This window comes from Asterias rubens, chromosome 16, assembly GCF_902459465.1.
Source record: "Asterias rubens chromosome 16, eAstRub1.3, whole genome shotgun sequence".
Classification (NCBI taxonomy): Eukaryota; Metazoa; Echinodermata; class Asteroidea; order Forcipulatida; family Asteriidae; genus Asterias; species Asterias rubens.
The window spans coordinates 2166123-2193361 of NC_047077.1; the positions used below are offsets into that span (position 1 = coordinate 2166123).

Below are 27239 nucleotides of genomic sequence, written 5' to 3' on the forward strand. Positions count from 1 at the left end.
CGTTTTCTTTGACCTCTTAACACCAAAGATAAACCGGATCGGGTTTAACTCAGTGCTGTCTGAACGCAAAGGGGTGTTATTTTTACGATCACCCCCTGCTGCTCGTAAAAGTTAAACCAGTTCGGGTCTAACTTAGTACGCTGACTGAACATACCCTTCATGTCACACAAATGTAAATCTCAGCTTGAATGTTGTTGTTGTTCAGAAAATTTCTTTACTCATGCCGATAGATTTGAACTGAATTGAGTGTAGCCACAACCAGATCACCAGCAGGTGTGAATGTGAGACCATTCAGAGCAGCACAATCCTTGATGATACATCCAATGTACTTGCCATCAGGACTGTAATGATGGATATCACCTGGTGATGATAATGGTCCTCTCCATACAGCAACATAGATGCTACCATCCTTGTCACAACACACACCAAGAGGGCACCCAGACTGATTGATATCTACTGAGAATACCATTTCACCATTGTAGGTAACTGATACTAACTTCTTGTCATTCCAGTTGGTGTAGATGAGTCTTTGTTTGTAGGTAGTCAAGTATCCACCAATCCCTGGAGCAGGCAGTGTTCCGATGACGTATCCATCTGGTGTGTGTAGAGAGATCTCTGCCTTGGTATGGTGACCCACTACTATCAGATTGTTGTCATCCACTGCAATACATGATGGTTCACTGCCTGGATTGAACTGATGGAGGAGCTGATAATTCCTGTTGAAGATCTTGACTGGTTCTGTATCTAGAACAATGAGCTCATCATTCTTATTCACAGCCATACTGGTGAATTTGGTAAAAACTTCGATTGATAGTTCTTGTGAGACAACATAGGATTGAGGGTTGCTCTCTGCTGGTATTGTAATCCAGCTGGTATTTTTCCAAATTGCCACAACAATATCACTATTAGAGTAGGCAGCAACATCCCTTGCACGATCAATCTTCACCATTTTTTGTTTCATGTTCTTGTATTTATCAATTTTTCTTTTTAATGTCCATTTATCTTGTTTGAAGTGTTTTATGGATTGAAATGTTGGCTTTCTAGCCTGAGCAGAAGTTGCTGATTCTACTTGTTGTTCATCTTTCAGCACCAGTCTCCCTAGTGAGTTCTGGCCTTCTTTAAAGTCCATATAAGTCAACCCATCTGGTACTTTTGTTGATTTCTTTTCTCTGTATTCTTTGAGGTCTTGTAAGAGTTGTTCTATGTGATGAACAATCTTGATCCGTTGATCCATGAGTTGATTTACCTCATCCTGCTTGTGCTCTGCTTTGTTTATCTCTTCGCTGTTTGTAGCTCGTGCAGTTTCCATTGTCTTAACTCTGTCTTTATAAATCTGTTCTGCCTCTTGCATCAGTTTCTGCTTCTCCTCTCTGATCCTGGCAGCCACCTTGGCAATCTCCTCATCAGCCTTCTTGGAGATTTTCTCTTTGGTAGCAGCAAACATAGAGTCTAATGTCTTACGGGACATGTCTATTTTTTGAATGGCAATGTTGTAGGTTTTGATTCTCTGTCTTACTTCTGCTAGAAGTTCTGTGCCATGTTGTTTACTTTTGTCTGAAGCTTCATTCAGTTCTATTACAGGGTGCATTCTATGTTCTTTAGCAATGCAAGTTGTACATATCAGTTTCTTGCATGTTTCACAATACATGATAAGATCATTGGCAGTATGCTTGCTACACTTGGAAACAAACTCCGGACTGGGTACTTGTTTTCCTTGCTGCTGTTTCAGTTGGGTTTCCTTTGTTTCAATTGCTTCTATCAATGAAAGAACTATTAAGTTTGTTTTGAGACCATCAATGCCATTTTCATTTAACAGAGTTTCCTGTCTACACACTGGACATGAAAGCCTTGTAGTAATTGGACTATTCTCTCTGAGTTGTTGAAGGCATTCAAGACAAAATGAATGAGAACACTCCAGTAGTTTGGGTTGCGTGAAGCGTCCACTGCAAATTGGACATTCAAGATGATCCTGACTTATCTTTGTTAGCACTGACTCAGCTGTTATATTTGATGCCATTTTGTTGGAAGTTGCTTTAATGATGATCTGTGAAGTAAAAGAAGAAATTGACTCATATTAATGAGATCCTTCTACATAACCCAGTACTTTCCTCATCAATGCAAGATGTGATTTCATGAACATATTACAATCCTGGGCATAAAGTTAAAGATTTTTAAATTGACTGATTTCATAACACGTTTTGATTTTTGTTCTATGTTCTATGATGACCAATCACATAGGTAATTTACACTGTCACCCTAAACTGCATGTCAATACAGTTACAGACATATATATATATCACAAGATCAAATAAGTATAAGACTTGATGCCTCTTTTGCAGGTTGCCATACTTGAGCAGGTATGTAAAGTTGGAGATGCGGGAGGGAAACCCCAGTCAGGGAAAACCCATATAATGAGGTAGGGACACAAAACACATTCCACATGCAAGGCTTTGGCCGATGATTTGAATCAGGGTCCACAAAGGTAAAAGATAGGAAAAAAAAACACTGAGCCAATTTGATTTCAAATATAGCATGCAGCAAAAGAAATCATAGTCTGCAAAATGATCCATAAAAATAATCTTGTCTTTGGTTAAATATAGAGAGTGCTACTTTGTTTCCTTCCATGAAGGGCGCACTTACTCCCCCCCCCCCTCTCCCCAAATAGATGGACAACAGAACAACTGCTTCATGAATATTTTGTAGACCCTAAAGAATCCTTTACTGTTACTAGGCATATTTGCGAGCTAAAATAAAAAGGGTACAGGAATTTTGGACCAGTTAAGACCTACAATCCCGGCCAAATCTTGTTGGGCCTCTGCACCATGGCCCCCATGGCCCCTTTCAATGTTGGCTCTCCTTGCACGGTCTCAGCAAGAAAGAAACATTGACACCCCCAACAAAAACCTCCTTGCTGTTTTGAATAGTGTTTTAACCCTTTGGTGCACATGGCGTTCAGAGCAACCACCACAAAACACGTCAAACTGGACTTTTGTTAACAGTCATAAACACTACAACCCCATACTGTAAATACCGCCCTCATCTGGTTGTTTCGAGCGATTGTTGAGTTTCGTTTGATGTGATGGTCAACAGGGGGTGCTATTGATTATTTTTTTAAAGAAAAACATGGTTAAACGTGTTCTGTTTTGGGGGCTTTTAAAAAAAAAATTCTGTGCACCAAAGGGTTAACGCTGTACTCAGCAAGATATAAATGTTTATTGTCTGTGCACATTCAAACTATTTTTAAAGCCTTCTTTCCTAATTGTTTGTATTTATTTTTCATTCACGCTGACAAATTTCAGACAATCACGGCCATATCTTGTTTGCGCCCCTGCTTCTCAGCCCCATGCCCCCTTTCAGTGTTTTCTCTTCTGGCTCTCCTTGCACGGTCTTCGTTGCTCCCATCAACATTGAGCAGGGGGACGAGGGGAGAATGTTTATTGTAATGTAGTAAGTAGGTGGTCCAAGCATTTTGGCTGGGATTGTAGCTTGGGGTTGTTGACTGGGGTTGTTTGTGGATGACCTACATGTACGCCCTGAAAAATAGTTCTCTTAACCAAGAGGTGTAGAGACATTAGTTCAAAGTTGATGCTGAAACTGTTGGAAATTCTTGCTGAGCACTGAAAAACCCTGCTTAGCAGAAACCGGTTACTCGTCAACATTCCTTCATTTTTATTATTATTAGTATTATTATTCATAGCAAAACCATATCACAGCGTTTATAATAGAAAAAGCAATATATTAGACATTATACACAAAAAAAAACAATAGAAAATCAATAAGGATTGATGGTTCTTAGCAAAGTAAGTATGAAAGCGTTCTGATCGACACTGTGTTCGTTATTACATGTAGCTCATGTGTAAATCTTCACCTTTAGAAAAGTTTAAAACAAATTTTGTTTGTCCATTGCAGCAATTGAACTTGCTTTGGATGAACCAGTGGAAATGGGGGAGCCAGCAGCTTCACACTTCATGATAATAGAGTCTGCATGTTGGTTGTTCACAAGATAGATGGCACTGCGATCTCTTGGAGCTCCATTTCATGAAAGGGTAAGTGGTCCTTTTGGGATTTATCTTAATCAATCTATGACTGACTAGGTGGGAGAGGATCAAGAGGCTGTTGATGAGTAAATGACAAATTAAAAAACAATGGGCAAGTAATGGTATAAGAAAACAGCTGCTGAACGTAACAACAAGTTGAGATGCAACTATCAAAAGGATGGTCCATGCACAGTGGTTTAAGACCCAGACATCAGGTCCGATTTTTTTTTCTGAGATAACTACATATCTTTGGTGACTTGAACAAGAAGAACTAATTTGTTGAAGAATTTTTATTTTTTTGAAATTTATGACCCTGGTTTTTTAAGGATTTGTAATTCGTATATTGTGACATACGTTTATATTCAGCAAAAATCACAAACCCTTATGTTAAAAAAAATACCAGGGTAGGCATATACAAATTGTTTGAGAAAACAAATATTGTTTTTAAATTACCTGTATAAGTGACCTTTCGCACTGTAGAAAATTAAATACGGACCGAAGTTTTGATGATACGGCAAAAATGCTTTGAAATCTTCGACTAAAATGTCAAAAAATGCTACTTATAAAAAAAAATACCGCCACACATCTTTAAAATAAGCCATTAAGGGCCTGGACGAAATGCTAAAAAAATGTAATAGATTAGTAAAGTAACCATTCGTTGTGGCTAGAAATTCACGGTAAATTAGCGAAAATGAGTTTTTATTCCTGAAAATGAGAATTTTCAAAAAAGAAATTGTTTACATCGCAAAATTAAGGAAAATAAACAAAAATCAAATCGTTGGATATTTTCCCAATCGGGCACCAACGGCCAACATATTTTTTGTATTTGTTTCCATAAAATGATAGAGTGACTACTTAGCTTTGAAAATAAAATAGCGCCGAAATCCCGCAAGATCGCCTTCACTCCCAAAAACTAAGTTTTCAGAACGCTGTTTTTAACCAAAAACATCGTGTACATTAACATTACACACGGAAGATATAGTGCCCTCTGTTGACTTCAAAACCACATCATAAAAATTGTCACAATAATTCGTGAATCACGACACGGATCGATAAATTGTGGATTATTTTAATGGACAACCACGTTTTATCTACCTAAAGATGACATTGAGACATGCTTGAGATATTATAAAGGTATTTTTGACCGATTATGAAGGTATTTTGACCGATTATTGTACAGAAACTTGTCGATGTCGGGGTCACATAGGGTTTTAAACCACTGTGCCATGTGGAAAGGCTATGTAAAGGGGAGTATAGAGAGGGGGAGGGGGTTGCATATGGTATCATAAATGTTCATTGTCCAGTTATGAACGTGTGGTGAAGAGGGGACTGAGCTTTGACAGCAAGTCTAGAATGCCTCAAAGTGCATGACAAAATACAACTACAATCAATTCACTTGATGTGTGAACTGGGACAGCTTGACCGTTTTAAAACATTTTTTTTTTTAAACTTTTTTTGTCCAACAACCAGCTGTCCATACTTTTTACCGGTGCCCCTACACTCTTTTACCGATGTCCCCACACTACAGAAGCTAGGCTTGTAACGAAGCTGTTAAAATACATACTAGCATAACAAGTTACTTGATAATGAGCAATGGAGAGCTGTTGACGGTCTAACACGTTGTGAGAAAAGACTCCCTCTGAAGTCACGTAGGATTTGAAAAAAGAGGTATTTGCGCAGTAAAGTATTTGAATCTGTCAGAAAGACTTCAACCCTGAAGCCTAAAGATTTACTTTAAAACTTACACTGTTGAAAGATAATAATCCAATATAACTTGCTCAGGTAAACTAGGATTTTAAAAACTTCACAGTCCTTTTTATAGCATACATGTAGGATGGTTGACGCATTTCCTTAACTATCCTAGTTAAGGAGTAAAAACAAATACAGAGTAGGTGTTTTTTCCTTCTAGGTTGGTGGAGGCAATTCCTTAATTATCCCAGGAGTATACAATACATGTGAACATCTGTTTTTCTTTCTATGACGGTTGAGGCATTTCCTAAACCATCCTATAATTAAAAAACACATAGCAACTGTATCTTTCCTCCTAGGATGGTTGAGGCATTTCCTTAACCATCATAGGAATAAAAAATACATGTTAAATGTTTTTTAATCCTAGGATGGTTCAGGAAATGCCTCAACCATCATAGGAAGAAAAAAGACATGTGAACTGTGTTTTTTTTCTAGGATGGTTTATGCATTTCCTCATCCATTCTACGCATAATAGAGATATGTTAACTGTGTTTTTCCTCTTAGGATAAACAGGGCATTTCCTTAACTATCCATTTCATGCTCCTTCGCTGCGCTCATACGCATGAAAAACAGTTCTTTGGAAAGATGTTTCTGTTAGCGGACAAGGGATGTAGAGAAGAAGAAGAAGTGTCAATAAAATAATAAAATAAAAAAAATAAAAAAACGGACAAAAATAGAAGGTGTTCCGGGCTGTTGGCCCGAACACCTAAAAAGCTGTCTCTTCTAGCTTTTCGGTTATCTCCCTGGAAATTCCGGACATTAATTAAAGTCATTCACAGTTTAAGGTGGTGTACATATCGTTAACTATTCACATTGTAAGTCACTTTTATTTGCTTCTTATGTGTTTCTTCAATTTGCTGTTCTGAGTAATCCCAGTAATTACAATTGTTTATAGCAATTATTCATACAGCAGGCCAATGAGTTTTGGGAAGATTAAACCCTGCCTAGTAAACCTCTCAGGTTTCAAAATTACATACATTATTTAAAGTCACCTGGAAGTGGTATTTTGTCAAAATAAGCTTAACTTTTGTCACTAAAATATGTGTTTTGATGAGTAGAATATGACCAAACAATTAACTAAGGTTTAAAAAAAAAAAAATCCATGTTATTTACAAATTTGAAAAAAAAAGCCTGACCCGAGAGGGCCCTGTTCGTGACGTGACGCAAATTCTCCTTTAGGTTTGTTACGTCTTTCAGGTACCTTCTTCTACTTCCACACTAGCTGGAAAAATTATTGGGATGGCGTCATGTTTTAGAAAAGAACTTTTCTCTTCATGTCAACATGTGTAGTTTATTCCGGATTCTCGAAGCACGACGACTCGTAGTGTTTGCTGCTTTTATTTGCTTCTGAACTTTGTTGTCAGTGTTTACATTTGGTTAGTTTGACCCTCGTTCGTTCCTCCTTGGACTTGATCTTGGCTCGCAGTTAAAAAACTTAGTAAACTTGGTTAGTTAAGATCAGTCATTACAATCGTGCTCAAAAAACACTGTTCTCTACTTCTCAGTTGCTCTCAAGATGTGTTAACTATCGATCATTACGTGTTTATTCTCAATACTTGTTTCAAACAATTGTCTTGGACTTTTTACATGATGTGACTCATGTGTTGTGTATGTTGTGCCATGGTTTTTATACGCACGTGATGCACGTGCACAAGGAATTCGTGCACAACTCTCTGAACTGACTGTTTTAGTTCTTGCATGGAGTTCTGATGTGCTTATTAAACAATGAATACTCCGTCGTAATAATGTTTGAAGATAACAACAGAACTTCGAGAAGAGGAATATTGATGTTAATTAGCTACAACCAGATGGTGTGATTGTGAGACCAGTGGCATAATCACAATCTTTGATGATACATCCAATGTACTTGCCATCAGGACTGTAATGATGGATATCACCTGATGATGGGAATAGTCCTCTCTGTACAGCAACATAGATGCTACCATCCTTATCACAACACACACCACAAGGCCACCCAGACTGATTGATATCTACTGAGAATACCATTTCACCATTGTAGGTTACTGATACCAACTTCTTGCACTCCATGTTGGTGTAGATGAGTTGCTGTTTGTAGGTAGTCAAGTATCAACCAATCCCTGGAGCAGACAGTTTTCTGATGAGGGATCCATCTGGTTTGTGTAGAGAGATCTTTGCCTTGGTTTGATAACCCACTGCTATCAGAATGTTGTCACCCACTGCAATACATGATGGTTTAATACTGCCTGGATTGAACTGACGGAGGAGCTGATAATTCCTATTACTGTTCTATTATCTGGAACAATGAGCTCATCATTCTTGTTCACAGCTATACTGCTTGGTATGATAAGACCTTGATTGGTAGTTCTTTTGAAATGACAGTAAATGGAGGATTGCTCTCTGTAATCAAGCTACGGTATTGATCTAGAACAACAATTATCACTATTAGAGTATGCAGCAACATCCCATGCACAAAGCGCCACCATCTGTTGATTCATGTTCTTGTATTTATTCATTTTTGTTTGTAATGTCTATTTATCTTGTTTGAAGTGTTTCATGGATTGAAATGTTGGCTTTCTAGCTTGAGCAGAAAATGCTGATTCAATTTGGTCATTTTCCAGCACCAGTCTCCCTAGTGATTTCTGGTCTTCTTTAAAGTCCATATAACTCAACCCATCCGGTACTTTTGTTGATTTCTTCTCTCTGTATTCTTTGAGGTCTTGTAAGAGTTGTTCTATGAACAATCTTGTTCTGTTGATCCATGGCTTGATATATTTCATCCTGCTTGAGATCTGCCATGTTCATCTCTTTGCTGTTTGTAGCTCGTGCAGTTTGCATTGTCTTGACTCTGTCTTTATAAATATGTTCTGCCTCTTGCATCAGTTTCTGCTTCTCCTCTCTGATCATGGCAGCCTCTTTGGCAATCTCCTCATCAGCATTCTTGGAGATTTTCTCTTTGGATGCAGCAAACATAGAGTCTAGCATCTTACGAGACATGTCTATTTCTTGAATAGCAATGTTGTAGGTATTGATGCTCTGTCTTAATTCTGCCCTAAGTTCTGTGGCGCTTTGTTTGCATTTGTCTGAAGCTTCATGAATTTCAATCAAATAATAGGTTTGATGGTCTTTTGAAATGCAAGTTGTGCATACCAACTTTTTGCAATTGTTACAAAACATAATAAGATCTTTGTCAGTATGCTTGCTACATTTGGTAACAAGTTCTTTTCCAGGAAGTTGTTTTAGTTGAGTTTCCTGTTTTTCAAAAGCTTCTATCAAGGACATGGTTTTAAAGTCTGCTTTCAGACCATTAATGCCATTTTGTTTTAACAGAGTTTCCTGTCTACAAACTGGACATGAAAGCCTTGTAGTACTTGGACTATTCCGTCTGAGTTGTTGAAGGCATTTATGACAAAATGAATGAGAACACCCCAGTAGTTTGGGTTGCTTGAAGTGTTCACTGCAAATTGGACATTCAAAGTGATCCTGACTTATCTCTGCTAGCACTGACTGAGTTGTTATATTGGATGCCATTTTGTCGGAAGTTGCTTCAATGATGATCTGTGATGTAAAACAACAAATTGACTCAATAAGATGAGATCCTTCTAGTTTCCTCATCAATGCGAGACTTGATTCTTTAAAACATGGCATAAAGTTAGAGATTTTTAAATTGACTGATTTCATAACACATTTTGATTTTTTTTCGATGTTCTTTGATGACCAATCAAGTAGGTAATTTACAATGTCACCCTAAACTGCATGTGGATACAGTTACAGACATATCACAAGATCAAAGAAGTATAAGACTTGATGCCTCTTTTGCAGGTTGCCATACTTAAGCAGGTATGTAAAGTTTGAGATGTGGGAGGGAAACCCCAATCAGGGAAAACCCATATAATGAGGTAGGGACTAAAAACCCAGGCAAGGCTTAGGGCGAAGGGCTGAATTCATAAAAACTAGCAATTGCTTATAAGCACAGGCACCAAGCAAATTCAAAAGTTAATCAGCAGAAGCTGAAGCAAAGGTAATTGATTAAAAGTGTATACATAACCTTTTGCTTTGACTTATTGCTTCTTCTCAAGCTAGCCCAGCAATTATTGCTTGAAGGTTCTTAATAAAGCGCTATTCACGTGCGATGAAGCATACGTTAATCTGGAGCTTAATAGAAGCAGTTTTGTAAAGGCTACATAGAGTTGTGATCAAAAGGTTGTCAAAATGTGATCAACAAGAGAGTGCAACTCCAAAAACATCCTGTGCAATTAGACAAGTCTCAACTACCGACACCGCGTTTACGCTAAATCCTCCTACAAGGATCAGATCCCGAAAGCGAGATCAAGCATTTTTGTGCCGCGTTCACACTTGGGTTGTTGTTACTTTATGTATACGTAATTAGGTAATTGCTAACAAAGGTGGCATTTGCTTGCAAGAAACAAGCTTGTGCTTTTTGTTAAAACTAGGGTATATGCTTGCTAGCAACTGCTTATTTTTATGTATGAAGGTGTAAGCAAAAGCCTAGAAAAAGCTATTGCTACTTTTTATGAATACGGCCCAATGTATCAAACCAGGGTCCACAGTAGAGGATGGAAGACAGGGAAAAAAACACTTAGCCAACTTGATTTCAAATGTAGCAGGGACAAAGAGAAATCACAGTACGCAAAATGATCCATGAAAATATGCTGTCTTTATTTAAATGGTGCTGCTTTTTGTTTCCTTTCATGAAGAGCGCACTTACCCCCCCCCCCACCCTCCCCCTAAATAGAAGGAAAACAGAAAAACTGCCTCTGGAACAATTCATAGGCTCTAAATAATCCTACACTGTCAAAGAAATGAACATTGACCGTTGTTCACATTCATAGTCAGCCCCCCCCCCCAAACAAGAATATCCTTGCTGCTGAATAATGTTTTAGCGCCATACTCAGCAACAAATAAGGGAATAAAAGACTAGGCGACCAGTTCCTGAAGAAGGCCGTTTAAAACAGGCAGGGTCGTGCCCTATAAGGTTTTAAATGATGGTCTATGACAAAGTCACTACTTTTTTACTCCCATTCTTAAAAATGGCCTTTAGTAAAAAAGTGGACAATTTTACAAATAAGATCAGGCGCTGGTACTTATAGCTATGAAGTGCTTTCCGCGTTAGTTTATTGGCAGACATGAGCTTGTGCACCCATAACGCAAAGCCAGCTGGGCCTAATATTATAGCACTGCTTATAAGTAGCCGATTTTGTGCTTACTGTGCGATTACCATTTCATGGCGTTGCTAACCATAAGCACATGGAAAGGCATGCTATGAAATTGGGCCATGGTCTTAATTAAACAGCTCTAGCTAATGTATGTCTTTATTAGTCGTTTAGACACCCCACGTGACACGCTCTCCACCAATAGAAATAGCAAAACTATCTTGGGTATTATTATGAATGAAGATTTACTGTTGATACTATCTTTAAAGCCTTCTTTTCTATTTTTTTGTTCATTTTTATTCAAGACAATCCGGTCCATATCTCGTTGGGCCCCCGCACCATGGCCCAGCATGGAGGTAGAAATAACATGGGCCCACTTGCCCCCTTTCAATGTTTGCTCTCCTGGCTCTCCTTGAACTCCCATCAACATTGAGTGAGGGGACGGGAACAGAATATTTATTGTCATGGTGGAAGTTGACAGAGAATGTTTATTGGTTTGTAGTGAATGGGTGGCCCAAGCATTTTGGTCGGGATTTTGTAGCTTTGGGTTGTTGTCTGGGGTTATTTTTGGATGACCTACATGTACGCCCTCAAAAAGTTCTCTTGAGATTTACACAGTTGAAGAAGTTTTTATCTTTAAACCCTAAGTCAAATTGATTTCAAGGACAAACATTTCGGAGTCAATGGATTATAAGTTTCAATTTTTCTGTAAAAAGCTGCTAGACTGAATATTTTAGAATGCTTAGCATAGTTGTCAGGTGTAGCCTAGAGCCCAATTATTAAAACCTGTAAATATACAATTTTGTTAAGCGCAGAAAAATCCTACTTAGCAGCAGTTTACCAGCCAACAGTTCATTAAGCTTTGTTGCCACTGGTGCCCTACGGGTGTCATTTTTTTTCTCAGCAAAAAAGTTTCCTGAGCATTGGCTGGACAGTATTTTTGATTGCTTAGCATATTTTGTACTGTATCCCAAATCATAAAGCCTAATATCACAATATCTTGCTGAGCACTGAAAAACCATGCTTAGCAGAAACCGGTTACCCATCAACATTCCATCATAAGTTTAATACACAATAGTTTGTACATTTTCATACACAATAATTACTATGTACGATCCCCTTCGGACTTTATCATGTACTTGAAAATGACATTGTGCAGCTCTCCAAACGAATACTCCCCAAAACATAAATTCCAATCAAAGCTGTGTTTTGGTTGCCATTGTAAATCAGTTATACATGTACATCATCTCTGTCTTCATTTAAAGCCACTATCTCAAGGTTTATGTCCTTTTTTGTACATGGAGATGCTGCACAATATCGGCTGTACAAGTCATGCTGTGGTGTTTGAGGTTTTTTTGCTGTAATCATCTAAGATGCAGTACATGTTTGTACGTCTTGTTTCAATAATACATCATACGCGTATCTGTATTCATTTAAAGCCATACACTATCTCATGGTTTTATGTCCTTTTTGTTCATGTACATGTACATGGAAATGCTGCACAATATCGGCTGTACAAGTCATGCTGTGGTGTGTGAAGGTTTTGCTGTACATTGTGTACAATTTATCATCTAAGATGCGGTACACTCGTTATAATATGTCTTGTTTTAAAACGCAACAGGCTATTGTTTTTAATTTGGTTGTTCATACTCACTTAATTATTGCTGTAAGAAATTATATCCCCAAAGCATTTTAAAATGTGACCCTTATTTTAATAAAACAACACATTTATAACTTACTGGTTTTTAATGAAAGAACATGGCTTGAAACATCAACTGGCATGAAACATCAAATCTTGTAGTTGAAGAGTAAATTCCAACATTGATCCGCTAGTTGTTGGCACAACACACTGAGTGGATGCTTTCTGTGTATCGTTCAACGATGCCACACCAAGCCCTATGTATTAATTTATTAACATAAATTATGTGAGAATTCCAATTCTATATTTAGCTTTTGTGTTGTACACTGTGTATGTTTTCATGTACACACTGACTTGACAATAACCTTAACCTCGGACCGCTTCGTATTAAACTGGGACTGTGTATGTTTGTATTGTGAAAGAGATTGGCTGTTACCAGCTTGGCATTAACATGTAGGCCTATCCCGTTATACAAGCTTGCTAACATTAAAGCTTGCCAAGTTCATTTCATTTAATTTCATTTAATTTCTTTTATTTTTACCACACACAAAGAAAAGTGATATAATTTACATTATATTATAATGATATAAGTTTTCTTTATAGAAAGATCTTCCAAAAACGAAACAAAGAAACAAACACTAAATAGGCCCAAATTTGTGTGCAAAACTGATAACCCTAATTTGTATCCCCATATTTGGGGGAATAATAACAACTTTTGAAAAATAAGTTTTGTCCATGCAGCCCTCAGAGCCCCAGACCCAGCCCTTTTAACCCTAACCCTAGCCCCCAGACCAACGTTAACTCTCACCCTTGGCTAGACCTATCCCAACAGTTTCACTCCGTTTCTTTAGAACTCCATGTTTCGGGTTCTTTTTTTGTAAAGCTGATTTTTAAAACATTTTACAGGTAACTGTTTTCGTTTCGTTTTTGATTTTTAGCCCATGATAAGTTGTAAAATGAAAGACCTGTGACTGTTGATTAGTGGGCCAGGTTGATGCAAGTTGTTCTTAGCAAAGCAAGTGTTAAAGCGTTCTGATCGACACTGTGCTCATTAAAGGCTCATCTATCTTTATACACGTAAATATTCACCTTAGAAAAGTTTAAAACATATGTTGTATTCTTTTTTGTCCATTGCAGCAATTGAACTTGCTTTGGATGAACCAATTGAACCAGTGGAAATGGGGGAGCCAGCAGCTTCACACTTCATGATAATAGAGTCTGCATGTTGGTTGTTCACAAGATGGATGGCACTGCGATCTCTTGGAGCTCCATTCCATGAAAGGGTAAGTGGTCCTTTTGGGATTTGACTGACAAAGTGGGAGAGGATCAAGGTGCTGTTGATGAGTAAATGACAAATTAAAAATAATGGGCAAAGAATGGTATAAGAAAACAGCTGCTGAATGTAACAAAAAAAGTTGAGATGCAGCCATGATAAAAGGACTGTCCATGTGGAAAGACTATTTAAAGGGGAGTACATGTATAGGGGTAGGGTGGTTGCATATGGCGTCATAAATGTCCAGTGTCCAGTTATTAACGCACAATGATGCATACTGCGTGACTGCATCAGTTGGTTATACATACTGGAAGGTTTTAATACCCCTGCAGTGCAATGTGAACCACCTTTTGCACAATTGATTGTGTATGAATTTCCACCACCTCTATTGAGCCTCATTGCTTCAACAACTCATGGAACTTGCAATCGCCACATTATGGGACATGGAAATTAATATAAAATAGTTCTAAACCCAAAACTCTAACCCTAGACTTAGACCCAGCCCTTACCTTAAACCCATGCAGCCGTAGCACTGGTTACAAAAAATAACTTTTATTACTGGGGTCTCTGCACAGTATTATTTTTTTGAGCTTTGCAAAAAACTCTCATAGTTGAGGAAGTTTTTGTCACAATGAAACCCTTACTTGATTTAAAGACAACAAATGTCAAACAATTTTTGTTTTGAGTTTTGGTTCTTTTTAAGAATTTATCACTTGTCTAACTGTTGATAGGTTAAAACATTGGCCTTAAAGGCACTGGACACCTTAGGTTATTGTCAAAGACCAGTAATCTCACTCGGTGTATCTCAACATAAGCATAAAATAACAAACCTTTTAAAATTTGAACTCAATTGGTCGTCAAAGTTCCAAGAGAATAGTGGAAGAAAAAACACCCTTGTCGATCAAGTGTGCTCTCAGATGCTTGAATTGGAGAACTCAGCTTATTAGGTCTTGAATTCAATTCAAATATTTTAGAGAGAAATTACTTCATTCTCAAAAACTATATTACTTCAGAGTGTTCTGTTTCTCAGAATGTTTTACACTATCAATAGCTCTTCATTGCTCGTTACCAAGGAAGTTTTTATGCCAACAAATATTTTGAGTAATAACCAATACTCATAAAATCGTTCGGCGGGTATAAACCACTATTTTAAAACCTCTTTACCACACTTGATTCCCTTATTGTCCGTTGCCAATAATCTGCCATGGTACAAAAACATTTTGAACTAGCCTCCCATAAACAGAATAGAATGATAAGCAATGGAGGCAGTTTATTGATCTCTTTAAATCCTCGTTTGTGCAACAACAGGGAGAAGGTATTGTATTAGGCATTACATGTGGATTTTTATGTACATTTCTGTTCGACCTTGAATTTGTACATGATATTCAATTAAAACTGCATTGAGTTTCTATATTCGCTTAAACGTTAATTTACAAAAAGGTTGTATTTGCCTAAGCACCTGCACATACACTTATCATTTTTCAATAAAGACCTTCGTAGTCATGCTGGGAAAAATACTGAGGCAGTTGAGATGGTGGTCCACCTTCCTCATTCTAGAGTAGATCTTAACTGCTAGGCCAATGAGCTCACCCAGTGACAAGGAGCAAGTTTGAATCATATTGAAATACTGAGGCAGTTGAGATGGCAGTCCACCTTCCTCATTCTAGAGTAGATCTTAACTGCTAGGCCAATGAGCTCACCCAGTGACAAGGAACAAGTTTGAATCATATTGAAATACTGAGGCAGATGAGATGGGTGTCCACCTTCCTCATTCTAGAGTAGATCTTAACTGCTAGGCCAATGAGCTCACCCAGTGACAAGGAACAAGTTTGAATCATATTGAAATACTGAGGCAGATGAGATGGGTGTCCACCTTCCTCATTCTAGAGTAGATCTTAACTGCTAGGCCAATGAGCTCACCCAGTGACAAGGAACAAGTTTGAATCATATTGAAATACTGAGGCAGATGAGATGGGTGTCCACCTTCCTCATTCTAGAGTAGATCTTAACTGCTAGGCCAATGAGCTCACCCAGTGACAAGGAGCAAGTTTGAAACGTGTTGAAATACTGAGGCAGTTGAGATGGTAGTCCACCTTCCTCATTCTAGAGTAGATCTTAACTGCTAGGCCAATGAGCTCACCCAGTGACAAGGAGCAAGTTTGAAACGTGTTGAAATACTGAGGCAGTTGAGATGGTAGTCCACCTTCCTCATTCTAGAGTAGATCTTAACTGCTAGGCCAATGAGCTCACCCAGTGACAAGAGAAATTAAACAAAGCAGTGATTTGTATTATACTATTTATTTCAATGTTTACTCTCTGCTAGTTATAACTATGATAGAAAGATAGCATACAAATTAAGAATTACTTAAATTATGTAGGTAAAACAATTAATGACTGATTATTGTTACTTTAACCAAAGATTGTGTGCCATGAACATATTCAGAAAAAAAAAACAATTGTAAGAAAAATATATACAAACTAAATAAGAGTGCGTGAAATGAAGTATAGTCCAAAAGGGTATTAAGGGCACTGTACACATTTGTTAATTACTAGAAATACAGCATAAAACCTTATTTTGTAACAAGCAACAGAGAGCTGTTGATAGTATAAAACATTTTGAGAAACGACTCCCTCTGAAGTAATGTAGTTTTTGAGAAAGAGGTAATTTCTCACTTAAATAATAAAAAGACTGCTGGCCAGAAGCCTTTTATTCCTATCTGAAAGCACATTATTTTGTACAGCAACTTCAATGACCAATTGGGTCCAAATTTTTCCAGACTTGTTATTTTACGCAAATGTTGGGATACACCAAGTGAGAATATTGGTCTTTGACAATTACCAAACGTGTTCAGTGCCTTTAAAAATGTAGCAACAGAGATTCTCTAGCTTAGACAAAAAAATCTTGATCCAAAATTAATTGTTAAGGCTGCTGTGAGTAACACCAGTAACAAGAGTCACACATGCATGGGATGACTTTCTCCAGGGTTGCACTCAACACCAAACATTTTACCTGTTACAAAGTTGACATCAAATATAAGCTGCAAAGCTATATTGCCCGGACATAAGAGTAACGTTAAATATAAATAAGAATAATAAACTTGCGGGCAAACAATGAGTAAAATCTCATTTGAAGGAGTAGTGGCTCTGAAAAGAGCTGGTTTGGTCTTGATATTTCAAACAGTATACTCTGCTCATCTTCATGAGAATGAGGAATGTTTCTCCTGAAGCCTGCAGAGTATAGTATTTGAAACGCATAGAAACCAAACCGACTCTTTTCGGAGCCACCACTCCTTTAAAAGATATTTTACTCATGGTTGTACCGGCAATTTTACTATCCATATTTTTATTTTTAGGCACTCTTATTCTCCACACCATGCAAAGCTTCAAACACCAATGCCCGGACATGTATTCCAAAGTAAAAAATATTAAATATAATGAACAAAATCTATGGTTACTGGAGATAAATTGGTAATAATTTTCTTTGGAAAAGGCGCTCTATAAATACGGTTGTTATGATTATTATTAACTAAGTCAATTAGGTCACTCTGTTACTCTTTTGGTAACAAAGTCACTGTAGCAGAGAGACATCTCGCTTAACTATAGATATATATACAAGAAAACTACATTTAATCTTAGAACATTTCATTTCAATGAGTGTTCCTGTTTATGAGACATCACCCTAAATTCAGAGTGATTATGTCCAGACAGGATGAATAATCCATATTCGGAACACATAATCTGAAAACCGTTACTGTCAGTAACTCTTCTCAAATCCAAACTTAAAGACCTGCTTGAACGAAAATGTCAAGTCGTGAACTTTGCTGAATTTCACTTCAAATCTTTTCAATAAATAAGGAAATCGAGTCATATTATTATAAATAGAAATTTCAATTGTGTAAAAAAACAATCATTCCGAATGCCCTTGTCCAGCGCTTTTCCGAGAGATTTGCGAAAAGCCCTGTTACATAATCAATCACAGATTGTTATATTTGGGAGCTTCAATTTGTAAAGCCGCTTTGTTACAGCATGGAGGTATAACAAAGCAAACTCCCACAAATGACGTCAGTGGCATTGTCCTTCGACGCGCACTCTCAATGGCAGAAGTGTTTTTAGTTGGGGCCTGATTTTTTAATTGATAGTTACGAAAAATTAAGAAGTGTACACATATCAAAATTACATTAAAATGGTGAACAAGTGCGTTATAAACAAGTTACAATACCATTTCTGTTGAAAACATTCCGAGCAGGTAGGTGTTTAAATACTGACATATTTTTCTTGACCACATAACTTCTCAAAATGCTTCATAGAATCAAAATCTGCTTTACTACTAGCTGAAAGTTTATAGTACCAATAATTTTATAAATGATTACCAACGTATGCCTCTCACTAAAGTTTTGATGAGTATTACTGTTGCTAGAGGGGTTGTTAAGTCACAGAAATCCCACAACAAAACCTCAAAGGATTTAAATTTGATTGAACTTTTATAATTATATACTATGTAAACTGATAAACCACAGAACTGACTATTATTTATAAACGATACAACTGATCATCTAATGGTGACAGTTGTAATTTATGTGTTGTCGAAATGTTTATCTCAGCTCGAAAGTTATTGTGATTGTGGTCCAGCATAATGTTCGTTGATGTTCTTTATTCATGCTGATAGATATGAACTGAGTTGGATGTAGCCGCAACCAGATCACCAGCTGGTGTGAATGTGAGACCATAGTGATCATCACAATCATTGATGATACATCCAATGTGCTTGCCATCAGGACTGTAATGTTGGATTGATGAGAATAGTCCTTCTACTACAGCAACATAGATGCTTCCATCCTCTTCACAGTTACACACACCACTAAGCAACCCAGACTGATTGAAATCTACTGAGAATACCGTATTACCCTTGTAGGTTACTGATACTAACTTCCTCCCACCCCAGTTGGTGTAGATGAGTCGCTGTTTGTAGGTAGTCAAGAATCCACGAATCCCTGGAGCAGGCAGTGTTCTTATGAGGGATCCATCTGGTTTGTGTAGAGAGATCTCTGCCTTGTCTTCATAACCCACTGTTATCAGATTGTGGTCATCCACTGCAATACATGATGGTCTACTGCCTAGATTGACCTGATGGAGGAGCTTATAATTGCTGTTGAAGATCTTGACTGTTTCATCATCTAGAACAATGAGCTCATCATTCTTATTCACAGTCACTCTGCTTGGTCCTGTAAGTCCTTGGATTGATAGTTCTTGTGAGACAACATAGGATTGAGGGTTGCTCTCTGCTGGTATTATAATCAAGCTACGGTATTGATCTAGAACAACAATATCACTATTAGAGTATGCAGCAACATCTCTTGCACGCATCCTCACCATCTTTTGGTTTTTGTTCTTGTATTTAGAAATTTCTGTTTTTAATGTCCATTTATTTTGATTTAAGTGTTTCCTTGATAGTGATGTTGGCTTTCTAGCCTGAGCAGAAGTTGCTGATTCTACTTGTTGTTCATATTTCAGTACCAGTCTCCCTAGTGAGTTCTGGCCTTCTTTAAAGTCCATATAAGCCAACCCATTAGGTATTTTTGTTGATTTCTTCTCTCTGTATTCTTTGAGGTTTTGCAAGAGTTGTTCTATGTGATGTACAATCTTGATCCGTTGATCCATGAGTTGAATTACCTCATCCTGCTTGAGCTTTGCTTTGTTTTTCTCTTTGCTGTTTGTAGCTCGTGCAGTTTTCATTGTCTTGACTCTGTCTTTATAAATCTGTTCTGCCTCTTGCATCAGTTTCTGCTTCTCCTCTCTGATCCTGGCAGCCACCTTGGCAATCTTCTCATCAGCCTTCTTTGTGATTTTCTCTTTGGTAGCAGCAAACATAGAGTTTAATGTCTTATGGGACATGTCTATTTCTTGAATAGCAATGTTGAAGGTTGTGATACTCTGTCTTACTTCTTCTAGAAGTTCTGTGGCATGTTGTTTACTTTTGTCTGAAGCTTCATTAAGTTCTATTACAGGGTGCATTCTGTGGTCTTTAGCAATGCAAGTTGTACATATCAGATTATTGCATGTTTCACAATACATGATAAGATCCTTGCCAGTATGCTTGCTACACTTGGAAACAAACTCCTGACTGTGTAATGGTTTTCTTTGTTGTTGTGTCAGTTCGTTTTCCTGTGTTTCAATAGCTTCTATCAATGAAAGGACTATTAAATTGGTTTTGAGATCATCAATGCCATTTTCATTTATTAGAGTTTCTTGTCTACACACTGGACATGAAAGCCTTGTAGTACTTGGACTATTCTGTCTGAGTTGTTGAAGGCATTCAAGACAAAATGAATGAGAACACTCCAGTAGTTTGGGTTGCTTGAAGCGTCCACTGCAAATTGGACATTCAAGATGATCCTGACTTATCTCTGCTAGCACTGACTGAGCTGTTATATTGGATGCCATTTTGTTGGAAGTTGCTTCAATGATGATCTGTGAAGTAAAAGAAGAAATTGACTCAATTAGATGAGATCCTTCTACATATCCCAGTACTTTCCTCATCAATGCAATACTTGATTTCTTGAACATATTACAATCCTGGGCATAAAGTTAACGATTTTTTAGATTTAAGGATTGCATATCGCATTGTTTTTTTGTTTTGTTTTCTACGACGACCAATCAAGTAGGCTTTTCTATTGTGTCACACGCACTGTGTGTATGGCCCCTACGCATACACCAAGTGGATACATTTTGGAGGGGTAGTAGGTCCACTTCCTGTCTGCTGGCCCCGCCTAGAGAATTGTAATAATATTAAAGTCACCTGGAAATAGAATTCTTTTCTTCTTCAAACATTAGAGTATGTGTTAATGAACAATAAAAAAAAATTTTGAGTAATTGTTTGTAACGATTTGTATGTTTAAAAAATAGATAAAGTTGTTTGGGGGTTACTCCACCTACCCCTTTTGTGACGTCAATCGAGGTAGACTTTGCCTCGATCGAACATCGAACACACGTACGTGCAAGTACATGCAAGTCCTAGTCGTGAGTTTTTAAGTTTCAAAAAAAGGTTTATTTCTTGCATTTTTCTGGCAATGTCGACCAGGTGTATTGCTGCTGGTGTATTGCTGCTGGAGGCATCAAAACAACTAAAAATGGGGTCTGGCCTGACGCCTTTTCCAGTGCTGTGCAGCAAACACTTCGAGCTGTCAAGCTTCAAATATCGCGCCTCGATTGACGTCACGAACAGCGCCCCCTCGGGTCGGGCCTACTTTTAAATTTGTTTATAAAATGGAAACTACGTTTTTAGAACCTTAGTTATATGTTTATTCATATTCTACTCATCAAAACACATATTTTAGTGACAAAGGCTTTATTTTGACAAAATACCACTTCCAGGTGACTTTAAAATTTGTACAAGATGAAAGCCCTATAAAATCGCCATCCGATGGTGCAAAACTTGTTCAGGTTGGGTACATGTACGAGTCTTGGGTCAATTGACCAGTTATAAGTTGTGATTTCTATTTGACAGCTCTGTGCACAAAAATCCAATAATCTTTTTTAATTTGGATGCAGGGATATGCCAGGAGGAGTCGGGTACAAATTGGTCCACAGGAGAGGGTGACAGACAGGGAAAAAATTACTGGGCCAATTTGATTGCAAATATAGCATGCACCAAAAGAAAAATGATCCATGAAAATATATTGTATTTCGTTAAATATAGAGAGTGCTACTTTTTTTCCTTCCATGAAGGGTGCACTTACTCCCCCCCCCCCCTCTCCCCAAATAGATGGACAACAGAATAACTGCCTCATGAATATTTGTAGACCCTAAAGAATCTGATACTTATACTAGACAGATTTGAGAGCGAAAATAAAAAGGGTACAGTGTAAAATTTGGACCATTTGTGACCTCCAATCCCGGCCAAATCTCTTTGGGCCCCCAAACCACGGTCCTCATGCCCCTATTCAATGTTGGCTCTCCTTGCCAGTCTCAGCAAGAAAGGAACATTGACATGGGGGAAGTGGACAGAGAATGTTTATTGTAATTTTGTGAATGGGTGGCCCAAAGCATTTTGGCCTGGATATTATAGCTTGGGGTTGTTGACATGGGTTGTTTTTGAATGACCTGAAAAAAATAGTACTCTTAACCATGGAGGAAGGAAGAGAAGGAGTTCGAACGAAGGGACTTCAAAAGTCGAACCCGTGGTACCGCGGTCGCTTAACGAGGCCTCGTAATCACCCACATACCTTACACAAACAATGGGCGACCTGGTGTGTGTGAGTTTGCGCGTGCGCACTTGGTTCTTCGCGCAACTATGGAGTTGTATGTCGTCTGGATATAATACAGAAAAAACTAGTTTTTCGAGACCTGATAAAATTTTTGGCCTTTCGTGGTCACCAAATTGAAACACAATTGAATACCAACCACCCTCGTGTGCTTATACCCAAATTTTCCAAAAATGTAAAAATATGCTATGATATTTCTATGAAAACACCACAAACGGTAAATGAAGAAGTCAATCACAACTCACCTTCTACAACTCCAATTTTCATGTGAAAAAAACCAAAAGAACCGTGAAAAACAACGCAATCGTTTCTACCATGTGCGCATCCATGAAAGACAAAGAAAACACACTGCGCAAGCGAAAACTGTGTATTTCTGCAATTCTTTTCTCCAATGATTAAACTTTACATGCAGGCAACAGTGCAGAATGGCGGTACCAAGCCTTCTGTACAAAGAGATCTAATCCGTCTAGTTAATCGGTCGTGCAGCGTTTCTTTTGTTACTCTGCGGTTGGCGGGTCGTTCATACTCCTTCTCTTCCTTCCTCCATGTCTTAACCAAGAGTTGTAGGGACATTTGTTTAAGGTTGATGCTGGAACCTTTGGAAATTAACATGGGTGAAAAGGTGTTTATATTTGAAGGGAGAATAACTCAATGAGACTTGGGACACCCTTGTGTCAAATTGAGCAGAGGACAACAATTTTGCATTCAATGGATAAGTTTCTCTTTACTGTAACAAAACTGTTATCAGACTGAGTATTTTGTAATGCTAGCATACATGTAGTTGTCTGGTGTAGCCTAGGGCCCAATTTCTAAAAACCTTAACATACAACTTTGCTAAACACAGAAAAATCCTGCTTAGCAGAAACTGTTTACCAGCCTACAGTTCATTAAGCTTCTAATTGCCACCGGTGCCCCAGTCAATTCAAACTCAGCAATGAGGTTTGATGAGCTGCATTGGCTGAACAGTAATTTTGATTCCTTAGCATAATTTGTACTGTATTCCTATTCTCCTTAAACATAAGTAAGTCAGTTACCCGTCAACATTCCATCATACGTTTATACTGTTGCAACACGTGCCCCACTCATTTTTTGCTCAGCCAAGAAATTTGCAAAGCAGCATTTTCTGCTTAACAGTTTTTGGGATATTGTATGAGGCTTTAACGTTGGACTTCTCTCCGTTTAAACAATGCAAACAAGTCCAGGGTACAAATTTAAGATTGATGGGTTCAGAATTGTAAACTAGATCCTTGGTTGAGATCATTAGGTCATCATGGAAACCAGTGCGTTAAAAAAAAAAATGTTTGAACAATGAGGCAAAGTATACTGTAGTTTTTTAACCATTGTTTCAAGCCTATATCAATCGTCTCTGTACCTACATGACAACTATCAATTACCTACATTATAACTACCTGTATACTCTAAAGTATACACATTAACTTAGTTTTGGTTTTCACCCATACACAAATATGTGTGTTAGCACTGTATACTCAGTACTTTCCTGAGTCATGTGAAACAATATCACAGGCATGTTACTTGGGTGGGATTCGAACCCACGACCCTTGCATTTCAAGAGCAGTGTCATACCAACTAGACTACCCAGGTTGCCCTGTAGCTAGAGGCAGTTCGAATCCTATGTTTTGGCAGCAAGTACCGCAACGATATCACAGGTATGTACTGGGGTGGGATTCAAACCCACGACCCTTGCAATTCTAGGGCAGTGTCTTGGACTTATCGTGTACCATAATATATTGTGTTGAAACACAAAAATTTCCTTTATAAGTAAATGAATATTTCCATGTCATATGCAATAATTATTATGTACGTTTCCCTTCACAGACTTATTTGAAAATGATATTATGCAGCTCTCCAAGTGAAAGAATACTCCTAAACAAGTTGGGTGCAGACTTAACATCATACTTCAAGTTAATAAAATCCATCAAAGCTGTGTTTCTATTGTCATTGTATATCAATAGTACATCATCTCTGTATTCATTTAAAGCCACTATCTCAAGGTTTTTGTCTTGTTTGTACATTGAGATGCTGCACAATATCGGCTGTACAAGTCATGCTGTGGTGTTTGAGGGTTTTTTGCTGTTTCATCTAAGATGCAGTACTTGTCTGTACAACTTGTTTTAAAAAGCAACAGGCCACTACTTGGATGGAGTCTCTAAGTTTTTATATTTGGTTGTTCATACCCACTAAATTATTGCTGTGAAAGAAATTATATCTAAAGCATTTTACAATATAAACCCTTATTTTGACAAAATACAACACATTTATAACTTACTGGTTTTTAATGAAAGAACATGGCATGAACATCAACTGGCATGAAACATCAAATCTTGTAGTTGGAGAGTAAATTCCAACATTGATCTGTTAGACGTTGGCACAACACACTGAATGGTTGCTTTCTGTATATCGTTTAACGATGCCACACCAAGCCCTATGTATTTCTCGTATGTAGGATGTCCCGTGTCTATATTTAGCTTTTGTGTTGTACACTATGCTGTGTGATGTATTATCATTTACTGTACAGTATTGTCATACTGCATTACACATTGACTTGACAATAACCTTTGACCGGTTCATATAAAACTGGGAATGTGTATGTTTGTATTGTGAAAGAGATTGGCTGTTTCCAGCTTAGAATTTACGTGTATTCTTGTGTGGGAGTTTGCGGAGTTCCCTTAGTGGGAAGATTTTCTAAACAGCGGACAACCAAACAAACACTAAATAGGCCTAAATTGGGGTGCCAAACTGATTACCATAATTTGTATCCCCAGTTTTGGGGGATTATTAAAATAAAAAATAAAAAAACTGTTGTCCATGCAGCTCTTAGAGGCCCAGACCAAGCCCTTTATGCCCTAATCTTATCCCCAAAGTTGACTCCCACTCTTTGCTAGACCTAACTCTACAGTTACACTCCGTATCTTTAGAAATCCATGTTTTGGTTTTTGTTTTTTTTCTCAAGATGACAGTAACTGTTTTCCATGTAGATTTTTAGCTCCTCATAAGTTGTAGAATGAATGACCTGTGACTGTTGATTAGTGGGCCAGGTTGATGCAAGTTGTTCTTAGCAAAGCAAGTGTGAAAGCGTGCTGAGCCATACTGTGCTTATTAAAGTCACCTGGAAGTGGTATTTTTTTAAAATAAAGCTTTTATCACTAATATATGTGTTTCGATGAGTGGAATGTGAATAAATAGTTAACTAAGGTTTAAAAAAATTAGTTCTTATGTTATTTACAAATTTAAGAATAGGCCCTGACCCGAGAGGGCGCTGTTCGTGACGTCAATCGAGGCAGACTTTGCCTGCACTCCGTAGAGTAAAAATACTTGCAAAGTATATGTACGGTCCAAGTCGTGAGTTTGTACGTTACAAAAACATTTTTTTTTGTGCATTTTTCCGGCAATGCCGACCAGGAGTATTGCTGCTGAATGCAGAAAATCACTTATTTGAAACGCACAAACTCACGACCTGGACCGTACATGTACTTTGCACGTGTGTTTACTATACGCATTGCAGGCAAAGTCTGCCTCGATTGACGTCACAAAAGGGGTAGGCAGAGTCAGCCCCCCAAACAACTTTATATATTTTTTAAACATAAAAATCGTGACAAACAATTACTAAAAAAATTGTTTTATGGTTCATAAGCATATACTCTTACGTATGTTTGAAAGAAGAAAATTTGTATTTCCAGGTGACTTTAAAGGCTCATCTATCTCTGTACATGTGAATCTTTACCTTGGACAAGTTTAAAACAATTGTTTTTGTTTTTTGTCCATTGCAGCAATTGAACTTGCTTTGGATGAACCAGATGAACCAGTGGAAATGGGGGAGCCAGCAGCTTCACTCTTCATGATAATAGAGTCTGCATGTTGGTTGTTCACAAGATGGATGGCACTGTGATCTCTTGGAGCTCCATTCCATGAAAGGGTAAGTGGTTCTTTTGGGATTTATCTTAATCAATCCACGACTGACAAAGTGGGAATGGATCAAGGGGGTCATTGATGAGTAAATTACAAATTAAAAACAATGGCCAAATAATGGTATGAAAAAAACAGCAGCTGAATGTAACAAAAAAGTTGAGATGCAGCCAATAAAAGGATGGTCCATGTGGAAAGGCTTTAAAAGGGGGGGGGGGGGGGGGTTGCAAATGGCATCATAAATGTCCAGTGTCCAGTTTAGAACATACATTGCATACTGCGTGACTGCATCAGTTGATTTACATCCTACATACTGGAAGGTTTCAATACCCCTGCAATAAGTGAACCACCTTTTCCACAATTCATTATGTATGAATTTTCACCACCTCTCTTTAGTCTCAATGCTTCCACAACTCATGGAACTTGCAATCGCCACATTACGGTACATGGAAATTAATATAAACATACCCTTTTTCCCAATATTCTAACCCCAAACTCTAACCCTAGCCTTAGACCCAGCCCTTACCTTAAACCCATGCTGCCGTAGCACTGGTTTAAACAAAACTTTACTGGGGTCTCTGCACAGTATTATTTTTTTGAGCTTTCCAAAAGATTCTCAAAGTTGAGGAAGTTTTTGTCACAATGAAACCCTTACTTGATTTAAAGATAACAAACATCAAACAATTATCTTTGTGAGTTTTGGTTCTCTTTGAGAACTTATGATTTGTCTCACTGTTATTAAGTGAAAACCTTGGCCTTAAAGGCACTGGACACCTTAGGTTATTGTCAAAGACCAGTCATCTCACTTTCAGATGCTTGAATTTGAGAACTCGACTGAGGTCTGGAACTCAATGCAAATAGTTTAGTAAGAAATAACTTCTTTCTCAAAAATTATGTTACTTCAGAGGGTGCCAGTTCTCACAATGTTCTGATGTTATACTATCAGCAGCTTTTCATTGCTTGTTTCCTAGGAAGTTTTTATGCCAACAAATACTTTGAGCAATAGTGTCCGGTGCCAATAACCTGCCATGGTACATGTATACTAGCATTTTGAACTTGCCTCCCTTGAACAGAATAAAATTAAAAAACAATGGAGGCAGCTCTCATTACCAGAAATTTGTGAACTGGACCATCCGATAAAGGGCGCTGCGTATTTGGTCACGTGCAGGGCTTAGCGAATCAATGAGAAGAAATGGCGGCGCC

At 37.9% G+C, this 27239-nt stretch overlaps 2 protein-coding genes and 1 non-coding gene across 3 annotated transcripts; all 3 read right to left on the reverse strand.

Annotated features, from left to right (window-relative positions):
- LOC117301183 (tripartite motif-containing protein 2-like) lies at positions 1 to 12776 on the reverse strand. The gene is made up of 2 exons (XM_033785087.1): positions 12679 to 12776; positions 1 to 2044 (listed from the first exon to the last, which is right to left on the reverse strand). Exon 2 carries the CDS (start codon positions 2015 to 2017, stop codon positions 215 to 217), a length of 1803 nt encoding a protein of 600 aa, XP_033640978.1. The 5' UTR covers positions 2018 to 2044; positions 12679 to 12776; the 3' UTR covers positions 1 to 214.
- Positions 12777 to 18017: 5241 nt separating this feature from the next.
- LOC117301184 (tripartite motif-containing protein 2-like) lies at positions 18018 to 24493 on the reverse strand. The gene is made up of 2 exons (XM_033785088.1): positions 24400 to 24493; positions 18018 to 20319 (listed from the first exon to the last, which is right to left on the reverse strand). The coding sequence occupies exon 2, from the start codon at positions 20290 to 20292 to the stop codon at positions 18502 to 18504; it is 1791 nt and encodes a 596-aa protein (XP_033640979.1). The 5' UTR covers positions 20293 to 20319; positions 24400 to 24493; the 3' UTR covers positions 18018 to 18501.
- Trnas-uga lies at positions 23642 to 23714 on the reverse strand. The gene has a single exon. It is a non-coding gene; the product is annotated as a tRNA-Ser (tRNA).
- Positions 24494 to 27239: the final 2746 nt, after the last annotated feature.

Excerpts from the sequence above, each read along its gene's own strand:
- LOC117301183 (XM_033785087.1), bottom strand. The coding sequence starts at position 2,017 with ATGGCATCAAATATAACAGCTGAGTCAGTGCTAACAAAGATAAGTCAG.
- LOC117301184 (XM_033785088.1), bottom strand. The coding sequence starts at position 20,292 with ATGGCATCCAATATAACAGCTCAGTCAGTGCTAGCAGAGATAAGTCAG.